At 47.1% G+C, this 20,314-nt stretch overlaps 1 protein-coding gene across 1 annotated transcript in view; it reads left to right on the top strand.

The window, feature by feature from the left end:
- Positions 1 to 334: 334 nt before the first annotated feature.
- LOC308118304 (multidrug resistance-associated protein 1-like) overlaps positions 335 to 20,314 on the top strand; it is a gene marked incomplete at both ends in the record, with an annotated part of 33,434 nt that continues 13,454 nt past the window's right edge. Inside the window, 18 exons of the mRNA XM_080477654.1 lie at positions 335 to 376; positions 462 to 641; positions 1,014 to 1,136; positions 1,321 to 1,458; positions 1,850 to 2,640; positions 2,800 to 3,049; positions 3,898 to 3,959; positions 4,214 to 4,342; positions 5,514 to 5,699; positions 7,642 to 7,819; positions 8,489 to 8,650; positions 13,256 to 13,348; positions 13,450 to 13,653; positions 14,119 to 14,265; positions 14,643 to 14,730; positions 15,151 to 15,347; positions 17,881 to 18,075; positions 19,219 to 19,386. Coding sequence (XP_080333780.1) covers positions 335 to 376; positions 462 to 641; positions 1,014 to 1,136; positions 1,321 to 1,458; positions 1,850 to 2,640; positions 2,800 to 3,049; positions 3,898 to 3,959; positions 4,214 to 4,342; positions 5,514 to 5,699; positions 7,642 to 7,819; positions 8,489 to 8,650; positions 13,256 to 13,348; positions 13,450 to 13,653; positions 14,119 to 14,265; positions 14,643 to 14,730; positions 15,151 to 15,347; positions 17,881 to 18,075; positions 19,219 to 19,386 — 3,333 coding nt within the window. The remainder of the gene's footprint in view (positions 377 to 461; positions 642 to 1,013; positions 1,137 to 1,320; positions 1,459 to 1,849; positions 2,641 to 2,799; positions 3,050 to 3,897; positions 3,960 to 4,213; positions 4,343 to 5,513; positions 5,700 to 7,641; positions 7,820 to 8,488; positions 8,651 to 13,255; positions 13,349 to 13,449; positions 13,654 to 14,118; positions 14,266 to 14,642; positions 14,731 to 15,150; positions 15,348 to 17,880; positions 18,076 to 19,218; positions 19,387 to 20,314) is intronic.

Below are 20,314 nucleotides of genomic sequence, written 5' to 3'. Positions count from 1 at the left end.
AAAAAAGAAGTGCAAAATATACTGCTTTTTTAAATAATATATTCCTATACAGCTTCCTCTGCTTCCTCCTCGATGTTTCCCCTGTGTGTTCCAGTCTGTGGAATAGGGGAGGGTGGAGGTGGAGCCGGGTGGGGTAGAGTAGGGGGGCAGCAGTTGGGGTGGGCTAGGACTAAACCTTCACACCACACTGTGAGTCTAACCTCAGCATTTCAATCTGGAGGAGCTGAGTGCAGAAAGCAAACCACTAGGACCAGGACCTAGCTGAATTTTTAAAGCAGACCAGGATCAAGACCAGGACCCAGCTGAATTCTTAAAGCGGACCAGGACCAGGACCATGGAGGACCTTTGCACTGGAAGTGGTCTCGATCCACTGTGGGTGAGTCCGTGTTGAAGACCAGCGCCAAAACCAGATCCTATTCTGGTCCTGTTCTTGATGGTTTGTTTCCTTGTACTGATTCCAGGACTGGAACCTGACCTGGTACACATCCAGACCAGATCTCAGTCAGTGTTTCCAGAAGACTGTCCTGGTCTGGTCCCCCTGCATATATCTGTGGACCTGCTCCCCCCTGTACCTGGTCTACCTGCAGATCAGACCCACCAGAGGTGTTGTCCCCCTTTCCAGACTCTGCTGCAGTAAGACGGTGAGTCCCCTTCTTGTCTCTGTGGTCCGTCTGGTCTATGTGGTCCCTCTGGTCTCTGTGGTCTCTGTGGTCCTTGTGGTCCTTGTGGTCATTGTGGTCCTTGTGGTACCTGTGGTCTCTGTGGTAATCTGGACACTCTGATAATCTGGACTCTGGTAATCTGAACACTGGTAATCCGCACATTCTGGTTCTCTGGATACTCTGGTGATCTGGTAATTTGGTCACTGGTAATCTAGATACTGGTAATCTCCACTGGATCAATGTCTCCTCCAGAGTGTCACCTCTGTACTTCCTGTCCAACACAAATTTCTGGTCCACCGCTCCTGGGTCTGGGTCTGATCTCTAACCTGGCCTCTGGTTTCTGGTCCACAGCTCCTGGGTCTGGGTCTGGCCTCTTTCGGGCTCCTGGAGATGTTCTACCTGCTGGTGAAGAACCAGAAGATCCAGAACCACCTGTTGGTCCTCATGGGTCCCCTGGTCCGGAGCTTCACCCTGGTACGACCAGAGAGAGAGAGGAAGAGGGAGAGAGCGAGAGAGAGAGCGAGAGAGAGAGCGAGAGCGAGAGCGAGAGCGAGAGCGAGAGAGAGAGAGAGAGAGAGAGAGAGAGAGAGAGAGAGAGAGAGAGAGAGAGAGAGAGAGAGAGAGAGAGAGAGAGAGAGAAAGTGTCCTATGTCCCCAGGTACTGGCTGTCACCATCATGTGGGTGGAGAGGATGAAGGGAACTCGTTCCTCCGTCCTTCTCTTCCTCTTCTGGACTCTTCTGGTACTTTGTTCTGTCGTTCCACTGAAGGCCGAAGTCCAACAGATCATCAATCAGGTGATAATCATTATTATTATTAGCTATCAATAACCATCAATCACTATCAATAACCTTTATCACAGGCGTGTCAAACTGAGGTCTTGGAGGGCCACAGCCCTGCATGTTTTCCACGTCTCCCTGCTTCAACACAGCTGATTGCAGTGAGCAGCTCCTTATCAGGCTTTACTGTTGAACTTGGTGATGAACCATCATGACAATCAGTTTGACACCCCTGTTCTATCACTATCAATAACTATCAATAACATCTATCACTATCAATAACCATTGATCATTATCATTTACTATCAATAACTATCAATAACCTTTGATCACTATCAATAACTATCAATAATAATGATCAATAACTATATCAGGGAGGTTAAACTGCCTCTCAGGTTTCTCCACGGAGCCTGCAGGTGAGACGGTGGATCCTGCAGGAGGGGAGGAGTCTGAAGAGAGTGTGGCGTCTGGGAATGTGTTGTCCTCTGGAGAAGTGATGTCCTCTGGCGACATGTTGTCTTTTAGAGACATTACGTCTGGAGACGTGATGTCTGAAGACATGTTGTCCTCTGAAGACATGTTGTCCTCTGAAAACATGTTGTCCTCTGAAAACATGTTGTCCTCTGAAAACATGTCATCCTCTGAAGACGTGTCATCCCCTGGAGACGTGATGTCCTCTGGAAATGTGACGTCTGGAGATGTGTCGTTTGGAGACGTTCCGTCTGGAGGCGTGTCGTCCTCTGGAGACGTGATGTGTGGAGACATTTTGTCCTCTGAAGACATGATGTCTGGAGACGTGTCGTCATCTGGAGACATGTCATCTGGAGAAGCGTCATCCTCTGGAGACATGTTGTCCTATGGAGACATGCTGTCTGGATATGTGTCGTCCTCTAGAAACTTTCCGGCCGGTGGAGACGTGACATCTGGAGATGTGTCCTCTGGAGACATGCCATCCTATGGAGATGTAACGTCTGGAGACGTGTCGTCTGGAGTCGTGTCGTCCTCTGGAGACATGTTGTTTTATGGAGATGTGCTGTCTGGAGACATGTCGTCCTCTAGAGACATGTCATCCTCTGGAGACGTGTCATCTGGAGATGTGTCATCCTCTGGAGATGTGTCATCCTCTGGAGATGTGTCGTCTGGAGACGTGTCGTCCTCTGCAGACTTGCCATCCCCTGGAGATGTGACATCTGGAGATGTGTTGTTTTGAGACATGTTGTCTGGAGATGTGTTGTCTAGAGACGTGTGGTCCTCTTGAGATGTGTTGTTCTATGGAGAGGTGACATCTGGAGATGTTTAGTCTGGAGACATGTAATCCTCTGGACACATGTCATCATCTTGAGACGTGTTGACCTACAGAGACGTGCTGTCTGGAGACGTGCCGTCTGGAGACATGCCGCCTGGAGACACGTCGTCCTCTGGAGATGAGCTGACCTATGGAGACGTGTCATCTGGAGACGTTCCGTCCAGAGACTTGTCGTCCTCCAGAGATGTGTTGTACTATGGAAACGTGTCGTCCTCTGGAGACATGTCGTTCTCTGGAGATATGTTGTCCTATGGAGACATGACATCTGGAGCCATGTTGTCTGGAGACGTGATGTCTGGAGACGTGATGTCTTGAGATGTGATGTCTTGAGATGTGTCATCCTCCTAAGGCGTGTTGTCCTCTGAAGACGTGACGTCCTCTTTAGTTGTGTCGTCCTCTGGAGACATGATATCTGGACACGTGTTGGCCTCCGGAGATGGGACGTCCTGTGGAGATGTGTCATCCTTTGGAGATTTTAAAGGTCAGAAGGTGTGAAGAAGTTTCGTGTCAGTGTTAATTAGTTTTCGTTCGCATGTTAACAGTCACAGTGCTGCTTCAGAGACTTTTCTTTCTGTGGGACGATTCAGCGTCTTCACTTCATTTAGTTTCATTTTGTTTGAAAGTTTATAAGGAAAACACTGGACTGCAGGTCTTCAGCTATTCCTTCCGGTCTTCAGCATTTCCTCCAGTGTCCTCAGCTGTTCCTTCGTGTTTATACGTTCCAGGGTTTTTCCGACGACGCTCTTCGATCTGCCGCGATTTTCATCTGTTTTTCACTTCAAGTTGTCCAACTGATTCTGAGCTGCTTCTGTGACGTCCAACCACACGGCAACCAGGCAACCAGCAACCAAGTAAGCAGTAACCAGGCAATCAGTTAAACAGCAATAAGGTAACCAGCAACCAGCTAAAAAGCAACAAGGTAACCAGCAGCCAGGTGGAGGTTTGGGTGGAGGTTTGGGTGGAGGTTCGGGTGGAGGTTCAGGTGAATGTTTGGATGGGGTTTGGATGGAGGTTCAGATGGAAATTCTGGTGGATGTTCGGGTGGGGGTTTGGATGGAGGTTCGGGTGGAAATTCAGGTGGAGGTTTGGTTGGAGTAACTGTGTATTAGTGTATCAAAGTTCATTTTTAACAGTATTTGTTGTAATTTTAGAATCAGTGTCCAGAAGAAGATGCTTCATTTCTCTCCAAGTTCTTCTTCTTCTGGTTTAGCAGGTAGTTCTTCTTCTTCTTCTTCTTCTTCTTCTTCTTCTTCTTCTTCTTCTTCTTCTTCTTCTTCTTCTTCTTCTTCTTCTTCTTCTTCTTCTTCTTCTTCTTCTTCTTCTTCTTCTTCTTCTTCTTCTTCTTCTTCTTCTTCTTCTTCTTCTTCTTCTTCTTCTTCTTCTTCTTCTTCTTCTTCTTCTTCTTCTTCTTCTTCTTCTTCTTCTTCTTAATGATTCTTTGCTCATGTGACTTTTGACTTTTGACAGCCTGGTGATCCGAGGTTACCGCCGCCCCCTGCTGGCTGAAGACCTGTGGACTCTGCGGGACCAGGACTCGTCCAGCAGGATCATGACAGACCTGGAGAACTTCTGGACACTGAAGAGCAAAGAGCTGCAGTGAGACTCACCTGAACACACGAGGGAACCTGAACATAAGAACACGCCTGGACACACTTGAACGCCTGACATGATTCTAGGCAGGAATCTGTGTTTTGGGTGTCCATCCAAAAAACCTGGGTGTCCAAAATTTTTTCGATGGGAGGTGGGGGTGGAGGTGGGGGTGGGGTAGTGCCTATTAAAAAAAGAAAAAGTAGAGATAGAACTTAAATTGAGCATTCTAATGCATTCTGGGTTACTAAATACAACACTGTGACATGTAGATTTTGCATCTTAACAGTAATATATTTCCTTTTCTCCTTGGCATTTTTGCTGATGTTTTTGCAATGTCACTAAATATTACTATCCTTGGCGAGCGTTTAATTTTCATATTCCTCTGGCGCGCTAACTTCGGCACGTCCTGCACCGTTTGGAGCAGGTACACAAAAAGCACATCAAAGCATGCGGAAAATTCAGGACAGGTGTGCTATGACTTTTATAAATGCCACGACTAACGGTAAGGAAATAAAACGTGAAAAACAGCAAACAATTTTACATTCGAAGCTGCTGGGAACCGGAAAAAAAATTAATACTTTTTCAACGCCAGATTACTTCACCATATTTTCAACTAGAGACTTGATTCAAATTTTAAAATGTTGTCGTTTTTGTCCTCTATTCAGAAGTGAAAACATATTTTTCTCTTCTATGCCCAATTTTAATTTGTGAGCCTTCAGGTTTGATAAAGTTTTCAGCCGTTTTTTGAGTTTAACATGGGTGTATATTGGAAAAGCAAGAGTGGGGAGAAGCTATCGATTAACCCCCCCAAAAAAGTCTCTCTCTCATTGCTACGGCCATATTTCTTCCTCTTTCTCATCATATTATAAATGAAAACGTAGCTACAGGCCTTGTGCTTCTAACAAGGGGCCCCTTTTGTCTGGGAAATTAACGGAGTGGGAAATGAGCAACATTTTTACGGCCATCTTTTCCGAAAGTTGACCGTCCAAATGACAGCTGGACGGCACAATGCCTAAAACCATGACGCCTGAACACTTGAACACACCTGGACACCTGAACACACCTGGACACCTGAACACACCTGAAAACCTGAACACACTTGCACACTGACACTGAGATCTAACGGGACCAGACCACATCAGAACAGAGACTCACCTGTCCATTTGGTCAGAACCAGGTCCAGGACCGGGTCCAGGACCCTGACAGAGAAGACATCCCTAATGCCCCAGATCCCCCAAGACCCTGGATACCACTTCCTTGTCCTGAGCACTCTGGGGCGGAGTTTTGGACTCTACTTCCTGTCTGGGACTCTGTGTCTCCTCCTGCATGACGCCGTCGTATTTGCCATCCCACAAGTCCTCAGGTGAGTACGTCTGCTAGCTATGTCTGCTAACTCACTCCTGCTAGCTAAGCCTGCTGACTGGAGTTGTTGACTGTAGTTGTTGTTGACTGTAGTTGTGTACTATAGTAGTTGTTGTTGACTGTAGCAGTTGTTGTTGGCTGTAGTTGACTTGTTGACTGTAGTTGACTTGTTGACTGTAGTTGTGTACTATAGTAGTTGTTGTTGTTGTTGGCTGTAGTTTTTGACTCTTGTTGTTGACTGTAGTTGTTGACTGTAGTTGTTGACTGTAGTTGATGTTGGCTGTTGTTGTTGGCTGTAGTTGTTGACTGTAGTTGATGTTGGCTGTAGTTGTTAACTGTTGTTGTTGTTGACTGTAGTTGGTGTTGTCTGTAGTTGTTGGCTGTAGTTGTTGACTGTTGTTGTTGTTGACTGTAGTTGGTGTTGTCTGTAGTTGTTGGCTGTAGTTGTTGACTGTTGTTGGTGTTGGCTGTAGTTGTTGACTGTAGTTTTTGGGGTATTTCAGAAAGGAGTTTCAAAAAATTGAGTCTCTCCTGACCTCTGACCTCTGAACTCTGAGTCGACTCACTCTGAGATGAAACTCTTGAGTTTCCAGTTCCAGAACAGCTAATCTGAATTAGCTCAATCAACTCTGAGAATGTGAACCTTGAGTTACGTGCCTGAACAACCAGAATAAAAAGCTTCATTAATGAAGCCTCGATAGCATCAGTCACTATGGCAACAGACCGAAAACCCAATTCTTTCACAGTAAAGTACCAGACTTAAAACCCAGCTCTTTCACAGTAAATTACCAGAGTGAAAACCCAGTTCTTTCATAGTGAAGTACCGGAATAAACCCAGTTCTTTCACAGTAAAATTCAAGTGCTGCAGCAGAAAAGTAGAGAGAGAGACAAATTGGCAGGAAGTTGCTGCCAGAGTCAATACATCAGTTTGAATGCTCTCCTCCATTGACTGAATATTTAACTGAAGATGGCAGCAGACAGGTAGAACACATAGTGTAAAATATGAATTTCATTGAAGAGCAATCCCCCAGGAGGAAGGAAGGAGCCCAACATGAAATAAATAAACATCTTTCAGAATGAAAAGGCAGATTTCAATTACTTGATTGCAGTAGTTGCTGCTAAGGGTGGCCCAACCAGTTAATTAGGTTTATGGGGCAAACACTTTTTCACACAGGGCCATGTAGCTTTGAATTTTTTTTCTTCCTCATTAATAAAACTCTTCATTTAAAAACTACATTTTGTGTTTACTTGTGTTATCTGATTAATGTTTACATTTGTTTGATGATCTCAAATATTTGAGTGTGGAAAACACGCACAAAAGTAAAAAATCAGAAAGTGGGCAAACACTTTTTCACACCACTGTAGTGCTGTGCATAAAATGTGCTCTGATGTGAAGCACGGAAAATTAAGGAAGGAATTTCCTCTCAGATGTAAATCATCTCAAATTATTTCTGGGAGCTTCAGGTGGGAGAAGCCAGTGGAAACTCAGGGTTTCCTCTACAAAACCTGACAGCCAGCAGGTTCTGCTAAGTCTCTTACCATGGTGACAGCCAGCAGGTTCTGTTCACAGAGTCTGTTACCATGGTGACTCAGAGTTTAAATCAGTTCTTTCTGGAATGGAGAACTGAGAGTTTCCCTCATTTCAGAGTTAACATACTCTGAATTTTCACATAACCCGCTTTCTGGAATGCCTCTGTTGACTGTAGTTGGGCTGTGGCTGCCCTCCAGTGGAAGCACTTCCTGTTGACTGTTGATGTTGTTGTTGTCGTTGACAGCCTGCTGCTGAACTTCACACAGGAAGTGAATGCCCCCCAGTGGAAGGGCTTCCTGTTGACTGTTGTTTTTCTTGTCGTTGACAGCCTGCTGCTGAACTTCATACAGGAAGTGAATGCCCCCCAGTGGAAGGGCTTCCTGTTGACTGTTGTTTTTCTTGTCGTTGACAGCCTGCTGCTGAGCTTCATGCAGGAAGTGGACGCCCCCCAGTGGAAGGGCTTCCTGTTTGCAGTTCTTCTCTTCCTGTTGTCGTGTCTTCAATCGCTGCTTCATCATCACTACATGTTGCACTGCTTCACCGTCGGAATGCGGGCCAAGACCGCCGTCATGGGCCTGGTGTACCGGAAGGTGTGGGTGGGGAGGGGGGGGAGCTGTCATGAGCCTGGGGTACCGCAAGGTAGGGAGGGGCTGGGGGGCACCGTCATCATGGGCCTGGTGTATCGGAAGGTTGTGGGGGGGGGGGAGCTGTCATGCGCCCGGGGTACCGCAAGGTAGGGGGGGTTGGCTCAGGACTATTTTGGTAGCCCCACCTGCAGGGTGACAATCACTGCAACTGCTGACAAGACCAGGAGGTGTAGAATCTCTCCAGGACTCTTGACAAGACCAGGAGTCAAGTCAAGTCAAGTCAGCTTTATCTATATGGCACTTCATCAACCCCTGTGGCTGAAGCCAAAGTCCTTCACATAATATACTAATAAAAATTACAATAAAGAGTAGGTGATAAAACAGTAAGATAGAGTAAAACAAACAATGAAATTTGAGTCTCAAACATGATTAAAAGCCAGAGAATAAAAATCCCTTCAGGACTCTACACTCTCCGGCCCTCCAGGCCCGAAACTGAAGGTCTCTGGTCTGGACCAATGGTGCCCTGGTAGACTTAACACTTAGACCCCCCCCCCCCCCCCCAGTGTGCAGTGTGTACTGGAAGGAGTGTGTACTGGAGTGTGTAGTAGTGTGTACTGGAGTGGTACTGGTTATGCTCCTCTCTAAATGAAGGTTGTGTGTTTGAATCCTCAGAGCCTGCTGATGAGCAGCACAGCGCGGCAGCAATGCACGCTGGGAGAAATCATCAACCTGGTGTCAGCTGACACCCAGAAGCTCATGGACTTTGTAGTTTACTTCAACAGCACCTGGATCGCCCCCATCGAGATCGCTGTGTGCTTCTACTTCCTGTGGCAGGTACACAAACAACACAAGGCAAGGCAAGGCAAATTTATTTATAGAGCACCATTCAAACACAGGGCAATTCACAGTACTTTACAAAGAATTAAAGAAATTTAAAAAATACATAAAAGCTTTACAAAGACATAATAAATATATTCATAAAAGAAATACATTAAAGCTTTAAAAGAAATGAAAGAGATACATTAAAACAAATAATGAAGCTTTACAAGGAGCATGAACTAGCCAGAGGAAGATCAGGAGGTAAACCTCCTGTGCTATGACCTTTACCCTTTCTGGGACTCCAGTCAAAGCAGAAGACAGACGTCTCTGCTCCTATTCCTTTATAGGGGTGCAAGTAAAATAAAACCACATAATAAATACTTGGAATTTACTTTGTTCGTTAAAGTACAAAGAGTAAAACTGCCACATTCTTTCGCAAAGTGCAAAGAGCAAAACCATGAATTTAGCCTTTGTTTAAGTACAAAGAGCAAAACCCATGCATTAAATACACGAAACCCAAGTATTAATCTACCTTCTCTGGCATGTTTACAATTAAATTATAATCGTCACAAAAGTAAATCTCCAGATCTTTCTGAATCCCACAGCCGCTGAACACTTTGGGACTACGAAGAACAAAACTCAGACCTCCCTCAGCAACGGCTCACCAGTTAGGTCTTTACTATTAGCATAGATTGAGCCAGAGGACTATCAGGAGGTGAACCTCCTGTGCAATGACCTTTACCCTTTCTGATACTCCAGTCAAAGCAGAAGACAGACGTCTCTGCTCCCATTCCTTCCCATTCTTTTGGGGTACAATGGAAAAAAAACAACACAACACAGCACAACAACAATACAACAATACCACAACACAGCACAACCACAACAACAACACTACAACACAATGTTGTTGGCGTCCATCAGTCTAAAAAGACTATGGTAGTTGTGCCATGGTTAGTCTATGGTGGAGTTGCAGCACCTGCTGTGACTGTACAGACCAATCCTTGAAAGACAGGGTCTGCCACGTTGCTGCAGGTAAATGTGCTGGCCTGGATGGTGCTGGGTGCTGGATGTATTCCCTGATGTCTCCTGAGCCACCCTTCTTCCCATCTGGTCTCTCTCCTCAATTCCGATTATTTGGTTCCAGTTTCCACGGTGGACCACCAATTGATGCAGTCTGAGGATGCTGTTTCCAGGTCCACTGGATCAAGGCCACCTGCCCTCAGGTCACACTTACAGACATCTTTGGTCTGGACTCAGTGGCCAACTCACCATAAACAATGTCCTTCGGAATGAGGTCATCCTCCATGGGGCAGACATGGCCCAGCCAGTGCAGTCGTCTCCGCATTAGCATGGCAAACATGCTGGATATCCCTGCCTGTGCCAACATGTCGTTGTTGGTGATACAATCTTGCCAGGCAATGCCCAGGAGTCATCTGAGGCAACACAGGTGAAAGGTGTTGAACCTGCATTCTTGGTAGGAGTAAAGGGTCCATTCTTAACTTTCATTGAGAGGAGTACTCAGCAAACATGCTTGGTACACCTTAACCTTTGTGTTAGTCGTCAGCATGGTGTTACCCCAAACTCTCTTTGCGAGACAAGTCATAGTTGCTGTTGCCTTGCCGATGCGTACGTTCAGTTCGGCATCCAGAGAGCGGTTGCTAGAGATGTTGGAGCCCAGGTAAGTGCAATTGTCAACGACATCCAGGGTGTGATCACCAATGGAAATTTGAGGAGGCCTGTTGATGTCTTGACCCATTGTGTTGGTCTTCTTCAGGCTGATGGTGAGACCGAACTGGGTGCAGACATCAGCGAAGCAGGTGATAAGCCGCTGTAGTGACTCCTCAGAGTGGGCAGTTAGGGCAGTGCGTCTGCAAAACGCAACTCTGTGATGAGGACTTTGCGTACTTTTGTCTTTGCTCGGCGGCGTGTCAAGTTGAAAAGACTGCCGTCACTCGTGCTGTGGAGGAAGATTCCATCCTCGGACTGTCGGAAGGCGTAGCGAAGCAGCAGGGAGAAGTAGATGTCAAAGAGTGTCGGCTCGAGGATGCACCCCTGCTTAACATGGAAGGGCTCTGAACAGTACCACTCATGTCATCATGGAAGGACATGATCAGCTTCAGGAGCTTGGGGGGACACCAAAACCTGTGTAGGAGAGTGAAGAGGCCTGTTCGGCTGACCAGGTCCAATACCTTCGTCAGGTCGATGAAGGTAATGACCAAGGGACGTCTCTGCTCACGACACTTCTCCTGTAACTGCTTCAGGGAGAAGACCATGTCGATCGTCCCCCCTCCTCATTCCTCCCCGCCAAGCATCGTCGTTACATTGTGAAAAAGACGAGGGAAAAGGGTGGGGCCACGGGGCTGACTGCAGGAGACATAGCTAAACAACACTACAACACAACAGCACAGCACAACCACAACACACCCACATAGCACAAATCACAACAAGACAAACACAAAGAACAACACACAATGACACAACCACAACCAAGAGCGTAGGAATGAGTTTAATATTGGGAGGGACACAAATTAGAAACCTGACGGATCCGTAAATAGTTTAAGCAGAAATGTCAAAAATTAACTACATCGCAAACCACTTCTCCCATTTCTCTACATCAAAATGGCTTCAGTCTTAAATAAAGCATAATGATTATGTTTTCACAGGACTGTACACTTACTAGCAAGCTGAATATTTTAGTAACACAAAGACAAATTTAGTAGCACACCGAGGTGCATGGTTTAATATGTTTTATTGGTCAAAATCCATTTGATTGTGGTAAAAAAAATTATTTACTTAGGTTATCTGGCAATTGAACTGGTTCTTTCAGTAACAACTTTCTGACATGAAAACAACACAAATAATGTGACAAACATTATTCACTTTTGAATATCAGATGATTAAAACGCAAAAGTTTTAACATTATATAATTATACTTCTTAATGTTTTGCCTCTTACTAAAACCTTAAGTGAAAATTAGATAGTAAAATAGACCTACTCAGTTTGAAATGCAAAACAGCAAATTTGGCCAACAAAAATAAAGTCTAATAAATAAACAAGATTTGTTTTTTTCCAAAAACATATGGTTCAGTGCAAAAGTCTGGCCATAAAAACCAAATAAAAGTGATACCTCTCCTGAATTCAATAACCTCCATATTAGGGGATTTCCTCAATGTTTAAACATGAACCGAGACACAAAGAAGGTTGGAAGAACATTTGGCCCCGTTATTTTCTTAAATCAATTATTTAATATTAAAAGGTTGGGGGACTATTTGCGATGCATTCGGGTCTTTGGGATTTTTTGTAATTGATATTTCCGCGCTGCTTCTTGGGATGTGCTTCATTCCGTGGGCACTCCCAAAGTCGGCTGTTGCAGATTACGGACGGAAATTCCTGGTAGCTGGTAGGTTGGCCGAGGTTGGAGTTGTTTGGCGTGGCTGTACCGGCTGTCCTGTTTTCATCTTTTATTTTCTCTCCGGGTCTAGTCTGGGCTTCTATTATTTTCTTTACCCGGTGTCAGTATTGGTTCGGCGGCCCTGTACAGGGTTGGGCCATCGCTGTACCTGTTTGGTTTGCTTGGCCAGGCAGTCATGCCCATCTTTAAGTTAAACTTTTCCTGTTCCATGTTTTTTTGTTTGCTTTTTGGGTACGCTTTTTGGGCTTTTTGGGTACGCTGCTCGTGTACCCTCGCTTCGTGAATAAGAAAATCAAAGCAAATAAACTAAACCGTGTAAAACTTATGCCTTTGTCTCCCGTGTCCTGAAATATGTTCCTTCCCTCTTTGGGGACAGATGCTGGTTCACTTCTTCCCAGGATAAATCACCATGGTAACTGACTCTGAATGTCTAACCAGCTCCGGAGCAGGATACATTCTGGATAAGATCACAGGGAGTGTAAAGCTCCGCCTCCTGACCAATAAGATCTCTTGGAAAATGCCCCGCCCATTCTTAAATGATGGTGATTGGTGGGCAGGTTCAGCGCTGAGCTGCAGCGGAGAGGAGAGGAGAAAGTATTTAGAACAATCTTTTTGACAGAATCCAATGAATCCTGGTCTCTGAGCTTTGAAGGATGTTCTTGTTCTTGTTCTTGTTCTTGACTTGTTCACTCCACGAGGATTTATCTGGAATAATGAGCTTAATAATAATGGTCAAGCTGACCGAACTGCACAAACAAGAATTTATGGAACCAGAACTACTCCTGTCGTCACGGTAATGAATTAATATTCCAACAGGAAACACACTCACACGGAAAAAACTCAGCCTCAGAACCAGTGGATGCAAAATGTAAAGTAAAAGAAGAGCAGTGAGGAAGCTCTGCCTGGAACCGTTCTGCTGGAATAAAGTGAAAGTGACTCCGGTTCTATTGTCCCATGAATTAATCTGCTCTAATCTCACCAAGTCAGCATTAACAAGTCAGGAAGGTTCTGGTTTTGGCTGCAGCAATATTGATGTATTGAGTGATGTCTTGATGTCTTGATGTCTTGATGTCTTGATGTCTTGATGTCTTGATGTCTTGATGTCTTGATGTCTTGATGTCTTGATGTCTTGATGTCTTGATGATCTTGATGTCTTGATGTACTGATTGATGTCTTGATGTATGGCTGTATTGAATGATGATTGGCAGCTCCTGGGCCCCCCTGCTCTGGCTGGTCTCTCTGCAGTTCTTCTTATCTTCCCCCTGAACGGCTTCATTGCTAAACTGAGGAGTAAACTTCAGGTGGGTGTTGATCATTCTGACCAGCTGATCATCATGATCTGATATTTCCACAGAAGGTTCAGATGAAGTTTACAGCAGATGGTGATCAGATGTTTCCACAGGAGGTTCAGATGAAGTTTACTGACGGAAGGATCAAACTGATGAACGAGATCCTGGGTGGAGTGAAAATCCTCAAGTTCTACTCGTGGGAGGAAGCCTTCCTCCTGCGAGTCAACGAGCTTCGAGATGGAGAACTGGGAGCGCTGAAGATATCTCAGATTCTCTACTCCGTTTCTCTGGCTTCATTCAACTCTTCCTCCTTCCTGGTAAGATCTCGTCAAAAGCGTCTCAGCAAGCAGATCCTTTCTTCGGTTTCTCCTCAGGTTCTTCCTCAAGTTCCTCCTCACATTCTTCCTCAGGTTCCTCCTCAAGTTCCTCTTCACATTCCTCCTCAGGTTCTGCCTCAGCTTCCTCCTAAAGTTCCTCCTCAGGTTCTTCCTTAGGTTCCTCCTCAGGTTCTTCAGGTTCCTCTTCAGGTTCTTCAAATTCCCCCTGAGGTTCCTTCAACAGCAACATGCAGAAACACAGCAGAGCGTCGAACACCACTCTCGAGAAAATCATCAAACCTTTCTAGATATTACTGTTACCATATTGTAATAGAGTTGTTATTACTATTACCATATTGTAGTAATGTTGTTATTGCGTTATTGTATTGTAACAACCTTGTTATTACTGTTACATAATTCTAATAATGTTATTTCTGTTACCATATTGTAATAATGTTATTACAGATTGCCTTGTCCGTGTTCGGAGTGTACGTGCTGATTGATGAACGAAACGTCCTCAACGCCGAGAAAATCTTTGTTTCTGTTGCTTTGATCAACATCTTGAAAACTCCTCTTAGTCAACTTCCCTTCGCCATGAGCACCACCATGCAGGTGAGTCTCCACCAATCAAAGCACTGCCACAAACATCACATAATCCTTTCTGTCAATTCATCCATTGATGAACGAAAGGGGGTGGGGCGAGGGGCGGGGTCTTCTGGGCTTTTATTGTATTAAGATCCTTTTGATGTCATGATTTATGACTGAAGACTGAAAGTCCAGTGTTAAACCACCCCCCACTGACCCTCCCGCAGCTCCATCCATCCCTCCACCCTCCACTGACCACCACCCCCCACTGACCACCACCCTCCACTGACCACCACCCTCCACTGACCCCCCCCCCCCACCCCCCCCCCCACCCCCACCCCGCAGGCAATTACCCCCCCATTGACCATTACCCCCCCTGACCTCCCCACTGTTGTGGTCTTCAGGCCTTTGTGTCTCTGAAACGTCTCGGACACTTTCTGAGTCAAGATGAAGTGAAGATGGAGAACGTAGAGCGACGAGCTCACCGGCCAGGTACTGCAGTACTACACAGTACTACTCAGTACTACACAGTACTACACAGTATTCACACTTCTACATGGTACTACTCAGTAACACACACTACTAGACAGTACTACACAGTATTGCTCAGTACTACACACTACTACACAGTACTACTCAGTACTACACAGCACTACTGAGTGCTACACACTACTATGCAGTACTAATCAGTATTACACACTAGTACACAGTACTCACACTACTACACAGTACTACTGAGTGCTACACACTACTTTGCAGTACTTTCCATCTAGGACCTGTACAGTCCAGTCTGGGACCTGTACAGTCCAGTCTGGGAGCTGTACAGTCCCTTTAGGACCTGTACAGTACAGTCTAGGACATGTAGAAATAAGTGTGGGACCTGTACACTTACCTGACATGTTTCCGTTCCAGAGGGAAACTCTGTGGTGATTGAGGGCGGAGTCTTCTCCTGGTCCAATCACGGCGCAGCATGTTTACAGAACGTCAACATCACATTGAAGGCGGGGTCTCTCGTGGTGGTTGTCGGCCATGTTGGCTCTGGGAAGTCCTCTCTGCTGTCGGCCATGTTGGGAGAGACGGAGCGACGGAGCGGAAGCGTCCGGCTGGAGGTGGGTTTGTTTCACCTGGTTTCACCTGGTTTCACCTGGTCTGTTTCATCTGGCCAGTTTCACCTAGTGTTTTTCACCTGATCTGTTTATTTAGTCTTTTTTACTTGGTCTGTTTACCTGTTTTCACCTGGTCGGTTTCACCTGGTTTGTTTCACCAGAATGTTTCTGTCACCATGACGGATGTTGAAATGTTTTGGTGAGACTTTCCGTGAATGTGTGAATGTGATTAATGAAGTGGTGAATGTGAAAAATGAAGACGTAAATGTGTGAATGTGACTAATGAAGTGGAATGTGACTAACGCATAGATTGTGTGTCTATGTTAAAAAAGGTTGGTGTACGAACTGTACTTTGATGAACAGCCACTTCTCCGAGGCGATAGAGCATATGACGGTAAAGTGCCGGCCACACTTTCTGCCTCGTGAGTTTACGGCAGTGTTTGTTATGGCTGTTTACATCACAACGGGTGCTAAGGTGAACGAAGCGCTAACAGAGCTTCACAATAACATCAGCTCGCTCCAACATAAGCACCCAGAGGCTTTTTACGTGGTTGCTGCGGCTTTTGGCCACGTAAACCTGACAGACACTCTGCCAAAGTTCTATCAACATGTCAACATACTGACAAGGGGGAATAACACACTGGACTGTGTTTACACCAACAAAAAAGACACATACAGAGCCATCCCCCACCCCCACTTCGGCTTCTCCGACCACACCTCCACCACGCTGGTTCCTGCCTATCGTCTTCTCCTCAGACGCCACTCACCAACACAGAGGACCATCACAATGTGGCCCAGTGATGCTGTCCCCACACTACAGGACTGTTACCAGTACACAGACTGGCAGATCTTCATGGAGGCAGCTGTCCGCCAAGGAGTGATGGACCGAGAGGACTATGCGTCAGCTGTCCTCAACTACATCAATAAGTGCACCAAGGATGTCACCAGCACCAGGACTGTAACACACTATCCCAACCAGAAACCCTGGCTAAAGGCAGAGGTCCAGTCTCTGCTGAAAGTCAGGGATGCTGTGTTCAGGTCCGGTGACAGAGTGGCACTGAGAGCGGCGAGGAGAGAGCTGAACATTGGAGTGAAAAGGGCCAAGGCTGCATACGCCCAGAGGATCCAAAGACACTTCACATCCAACGATCCAACGAGTATGTGAAGGGGCATAAAGTGCATCACAGACTATACCATCAGAGAGGCACAAAGCCCCAGGGACCCCTCTCCGCCCGACGTACTCAACACCTTCTGCGCCTGCTTCGAGGACCCCAATACCTCCCCCAGCACCAGATTCAACCCTCCACTAGGTGAAGAACCCCCCAGTGTGACACCAGCAGAAGGAAGAAAGACCCTCCAAAGGATTAACCCACGCAAAACTGCTGGACCCGACAACATCCCCGGACGATTGCTGAAGGGCTGTGCACACCAGCTCACAGAGGCGCTGACATATATTTTTAACACCTCTCTCAAACAGGCAGCAGTCCCCACCTGCCTGAAGACCGCCACGATCATCCCCATCCCCAAAACGTCCACAGTGACAGGTCTGAATGGCTATCGGCTGGTAGCCCTCACGCCGATAGTCATGAAATGCTTTAAAGACTCCATCGATGTCACTGTGGACCCGCACCAGTATGCTTGTGGGAAAAACCGATCCACAGAAGACGCTGTCTCCTCTGTGGTCCACACGACTCTCACCCACATAGAGATCAAGGACTCTTATGTTCGCCTGCTCTTTGTGGACTACACCTCAGCTTTTAATACAATTATTCCACAGACCCTGATCCAGACGTTAAACATACTTGGACTTAGCTCCACACTGTGCAACTGGGTCCTAGACTTCCTAACAGACAGGCCGCAGTCTGTGAGGATCCATGACATCTTCTCCTCCCCCATCACCCTCAGCACCGGCTCCCCCCAGGGCTGTGTGCTGAGCCCTGCTAAGAAACCGACTGCGCAGCGAGACACCTGAGCTGTGTGATTGTGAAGTTCGCGGACGACACAGCTGTGGTTGGACGCATCACCAACAACGATGAGACCAACTACAGGCAGGAGGTGGAGCACCTGGAGGGCAGGTGCAGAGTCAACAACCCCTGTATAATGTGAAAAAGACCAAGGAGATGACACCCACAGACAAACATATCTGCACCTGGCAAACATTTGCTCTGCGCTGAACACTGGACATTGTACACTGCACAGTTGTCACTTTAACTATTTTTTTGTTGTGTCATTTCATTTAAATTATCATATTTTAATTATAGTGTTTTTATAATTAGTTACTTTTATTCATACTTAGTATTTTTTTCTTTTACTGAGTTATTTTTATACTTTTTACTGTCTGTAATTGGCTGGCACCGAGACCAGAGTTACCAGTTTGGCTTCACCTCATGTTTTCATGTGTTGAAATTACAATAAAGCTCTTTGAACCTTGAACTTGAACCTTGAACATGTGAATGTGACTAATGAAGTGGTGAATATGTGAATATGTCTCAGGAAGTGGTGAATGTAACCAATGAAGTCGTGAATATGACTCTAGGGCTCGGTGGCCTACGTGCCCCAACAGGCCTGGATCCAGAATGCCTCACTGAGGGACAACATCCTGTTTGGACAAGACCGGAACCAGAATCAGACCTGGAACCAGACCTGGTACCATCGAGTCCTTGATGCCTGTGCTCTGCTGCCGGATCTGAACCTGCTGCCAGCCGGGGACGGGACCGAGATCGGAGAGAGGGTGGGTCTGGCTCTGCAGGAGGGAAGGAGGGTCTGGTTCTGTGAGAGGGTCTGGTTCTGTGGGAGGGAGGGAGGTTCTGTGAGAGGGTCTGGTTCTGCAGGAGGGAAGGTGGTTCTCGTTCATGTCAGAGGGCCTGGTTCTGCAGGACGCAAGGAGGGTCTGGTTATGTGAGAGGGTTTGGTTCTGTGGGAGGGAGGGAGGTTCTGGTTCTGTGAGAGGGTTTGGTTCTGCAGGAGGGAAGGTGGGTCTGGTTCTGTGAGAGAGTCTGGTTCTGCCGGAGGGAAAGAAGCTCTGGTTCTGTTGGAGGGTCTGGTTCTGCTGGAGGGAAGTTCTGGTTCTGTAGGACAGTCTAGTTCTGTAGGAGGGATGGAGGGTCTGGTTCTGCAAGAGGGTCTGGTTCCTTGGTAGGGAAGGAGGGTCTGGTTATGTGAGAGGGTTTGGTTCTGTGGGAGGGAGGGAGGTTCTAGTTCTAAAGGAGGGTCTGGTTCCGTGGGAGGGAGGGAGGTTCTGATTCTGTAAGAGAGTCTTGCTCTGTAAGACGGCCTGGTTCTGTAAGAGGGAAGGAGGATCTTGTTCTGCAGGAGGGTCTGGTTCTGTGGGAGGGAAGGTGGGTCTAGTTCTGTGAAAGGGCCTGGTTCTGTGGGAGAGAGGGAGGGTCTGGTTCTGCAGTAGGGTTTGGTTCCATGGGAGGGAGGGAGGTTCTGGTCCTGTAGGAGAGTCTGGTTCTAGAAGAGGGCCTGGTTCTGTAGAAGGGAAGAAGGGTCTGGTTCTGCAGGAGGGTCTGGTTCTGTGGGAAAGAGGGTGGGACTCTGGTTCTGGTTGCAGGATCTGAACTGGTTGTGGTCCGGTTTCAGGGTCTGAACTGGTCGTGGTCTGGTTCTGGTTCCAGGGTCTGAACTGGTTCGGATTCTGATTCTGGTTCCTGGGTCAGAACTGGTTGTGGTTGTGGTTCTGGTTCCAGGGTCTGACCTGGTTGTGGTTCTGATCCAGGATCTGAACTGGCTGTGGTCTGGCCTGGTTCCAGGGTCAGACCTGTTATTGGTTCTGGTTCCAGGGACTGAACTGTTTGTGGTTCTGGTTCCAGGGTCTGAACTGGTTGTGGTTCTGGTTCCAGGATCTGAACTGGTTATGGTCTGGTTCCAGGGTCTGAACCTGTCTGGGGGCCAGAAGCAGAGGGTCTCTCTGGCCCGGGCGGTCTACAGGAAGTCGGACCTGTACCTGCTGGACGATCCACTGTCGGCCCTCGACGCCCATGTAGGACAGCAGGTCTTTAACCGGGTCCTGGGACCAGCTGGACTCCTCAGGGACAAGGTGAGGTCAAGACCAGGGTGAGGGTCCTAGTGGTCCAGGTAGTCTAGGTACAGTAAAACCTCTAATAGACTGGCGCCCTAAAATCCGAGACTCTCTGAAGACAGAGTATGTTCTGAGGTCATGAGGTCAACAGGTAGACGCAGGTAGGGGCAGATCGAGGCAGGTAGAGGCAGGTAGGGGCGGGTAGAAGCAGGTAGAAGCAGGTAGAAGCAGGTAGAAGCAGGTAGAAGCAGGTCGGTGCTGGTAGAGACAGGTAGAGGCAGGTAGGGGAAGGTAGGGGCAGGTAGTAGCAGGTAGGGCAGGGGTCGGCGGCCCACAGCTCCGGATCTGCATGCGGCTCTTTCATCCTTCTGCGGCGGCTCCTTGAGCTTTGAGCCCCCTGCAGTACATCCCTGAGCACGGCGTGTTGGGACGATACGGTAAGGCAAAGTGCATCCAGACCCATCAGTGTTGCATGATCCGATGACAGAGTGTGGTAAAGTGTATGTTTCGAACCACGCAGGGATGTAATGTCATTATGCAACAATAGTGGTGCGAAGATCATGGAAGTAGATCCGAAGCCTTGAGCTTCCTTTATCTGTGACACAGTAAAAACCTTCTCAATCCGGACTGCAGTGTCCATCTCCCGCTGGATCTCTTCTGCTGCTCCAGAAAGGAGCGTCTGAACCTCGTCAGAAGACCGCGGTGCTGTGGAGCGCCGGCGTTTCAAAAAATCCAGTCAACAAAATCACCAGTGTGTGCAAAGTGATGTGGTAGGGTTAGGGTTAGGGTTGAAGATTTAACAGTAGGGTATACGACAGATGAGACCATTTAATATTGCTGACCAGTTGAGAGCGACGATAGTCACTACGTGAGGAATGGTGCGTCATGTTCACTGCCACAAAGACGCCCGCTAAATAATGTCGAAATACACAACAACTAAATGACA

Source organism: Lipophrys pholis, assembly GCF_963383615.2.
Source record: "Lipophrys pholis genome assembly, chromosome: 12".
Lineage (NCBI taxonomy): Eukaryota > Metazoa > Chordata > Actinopteri > Blenniiformes > Blenniidae > Lipophrys > Lipophrys pholis.
This window is presented reverse-complemented; position numbering and strand designations above follow the sequence as displayed.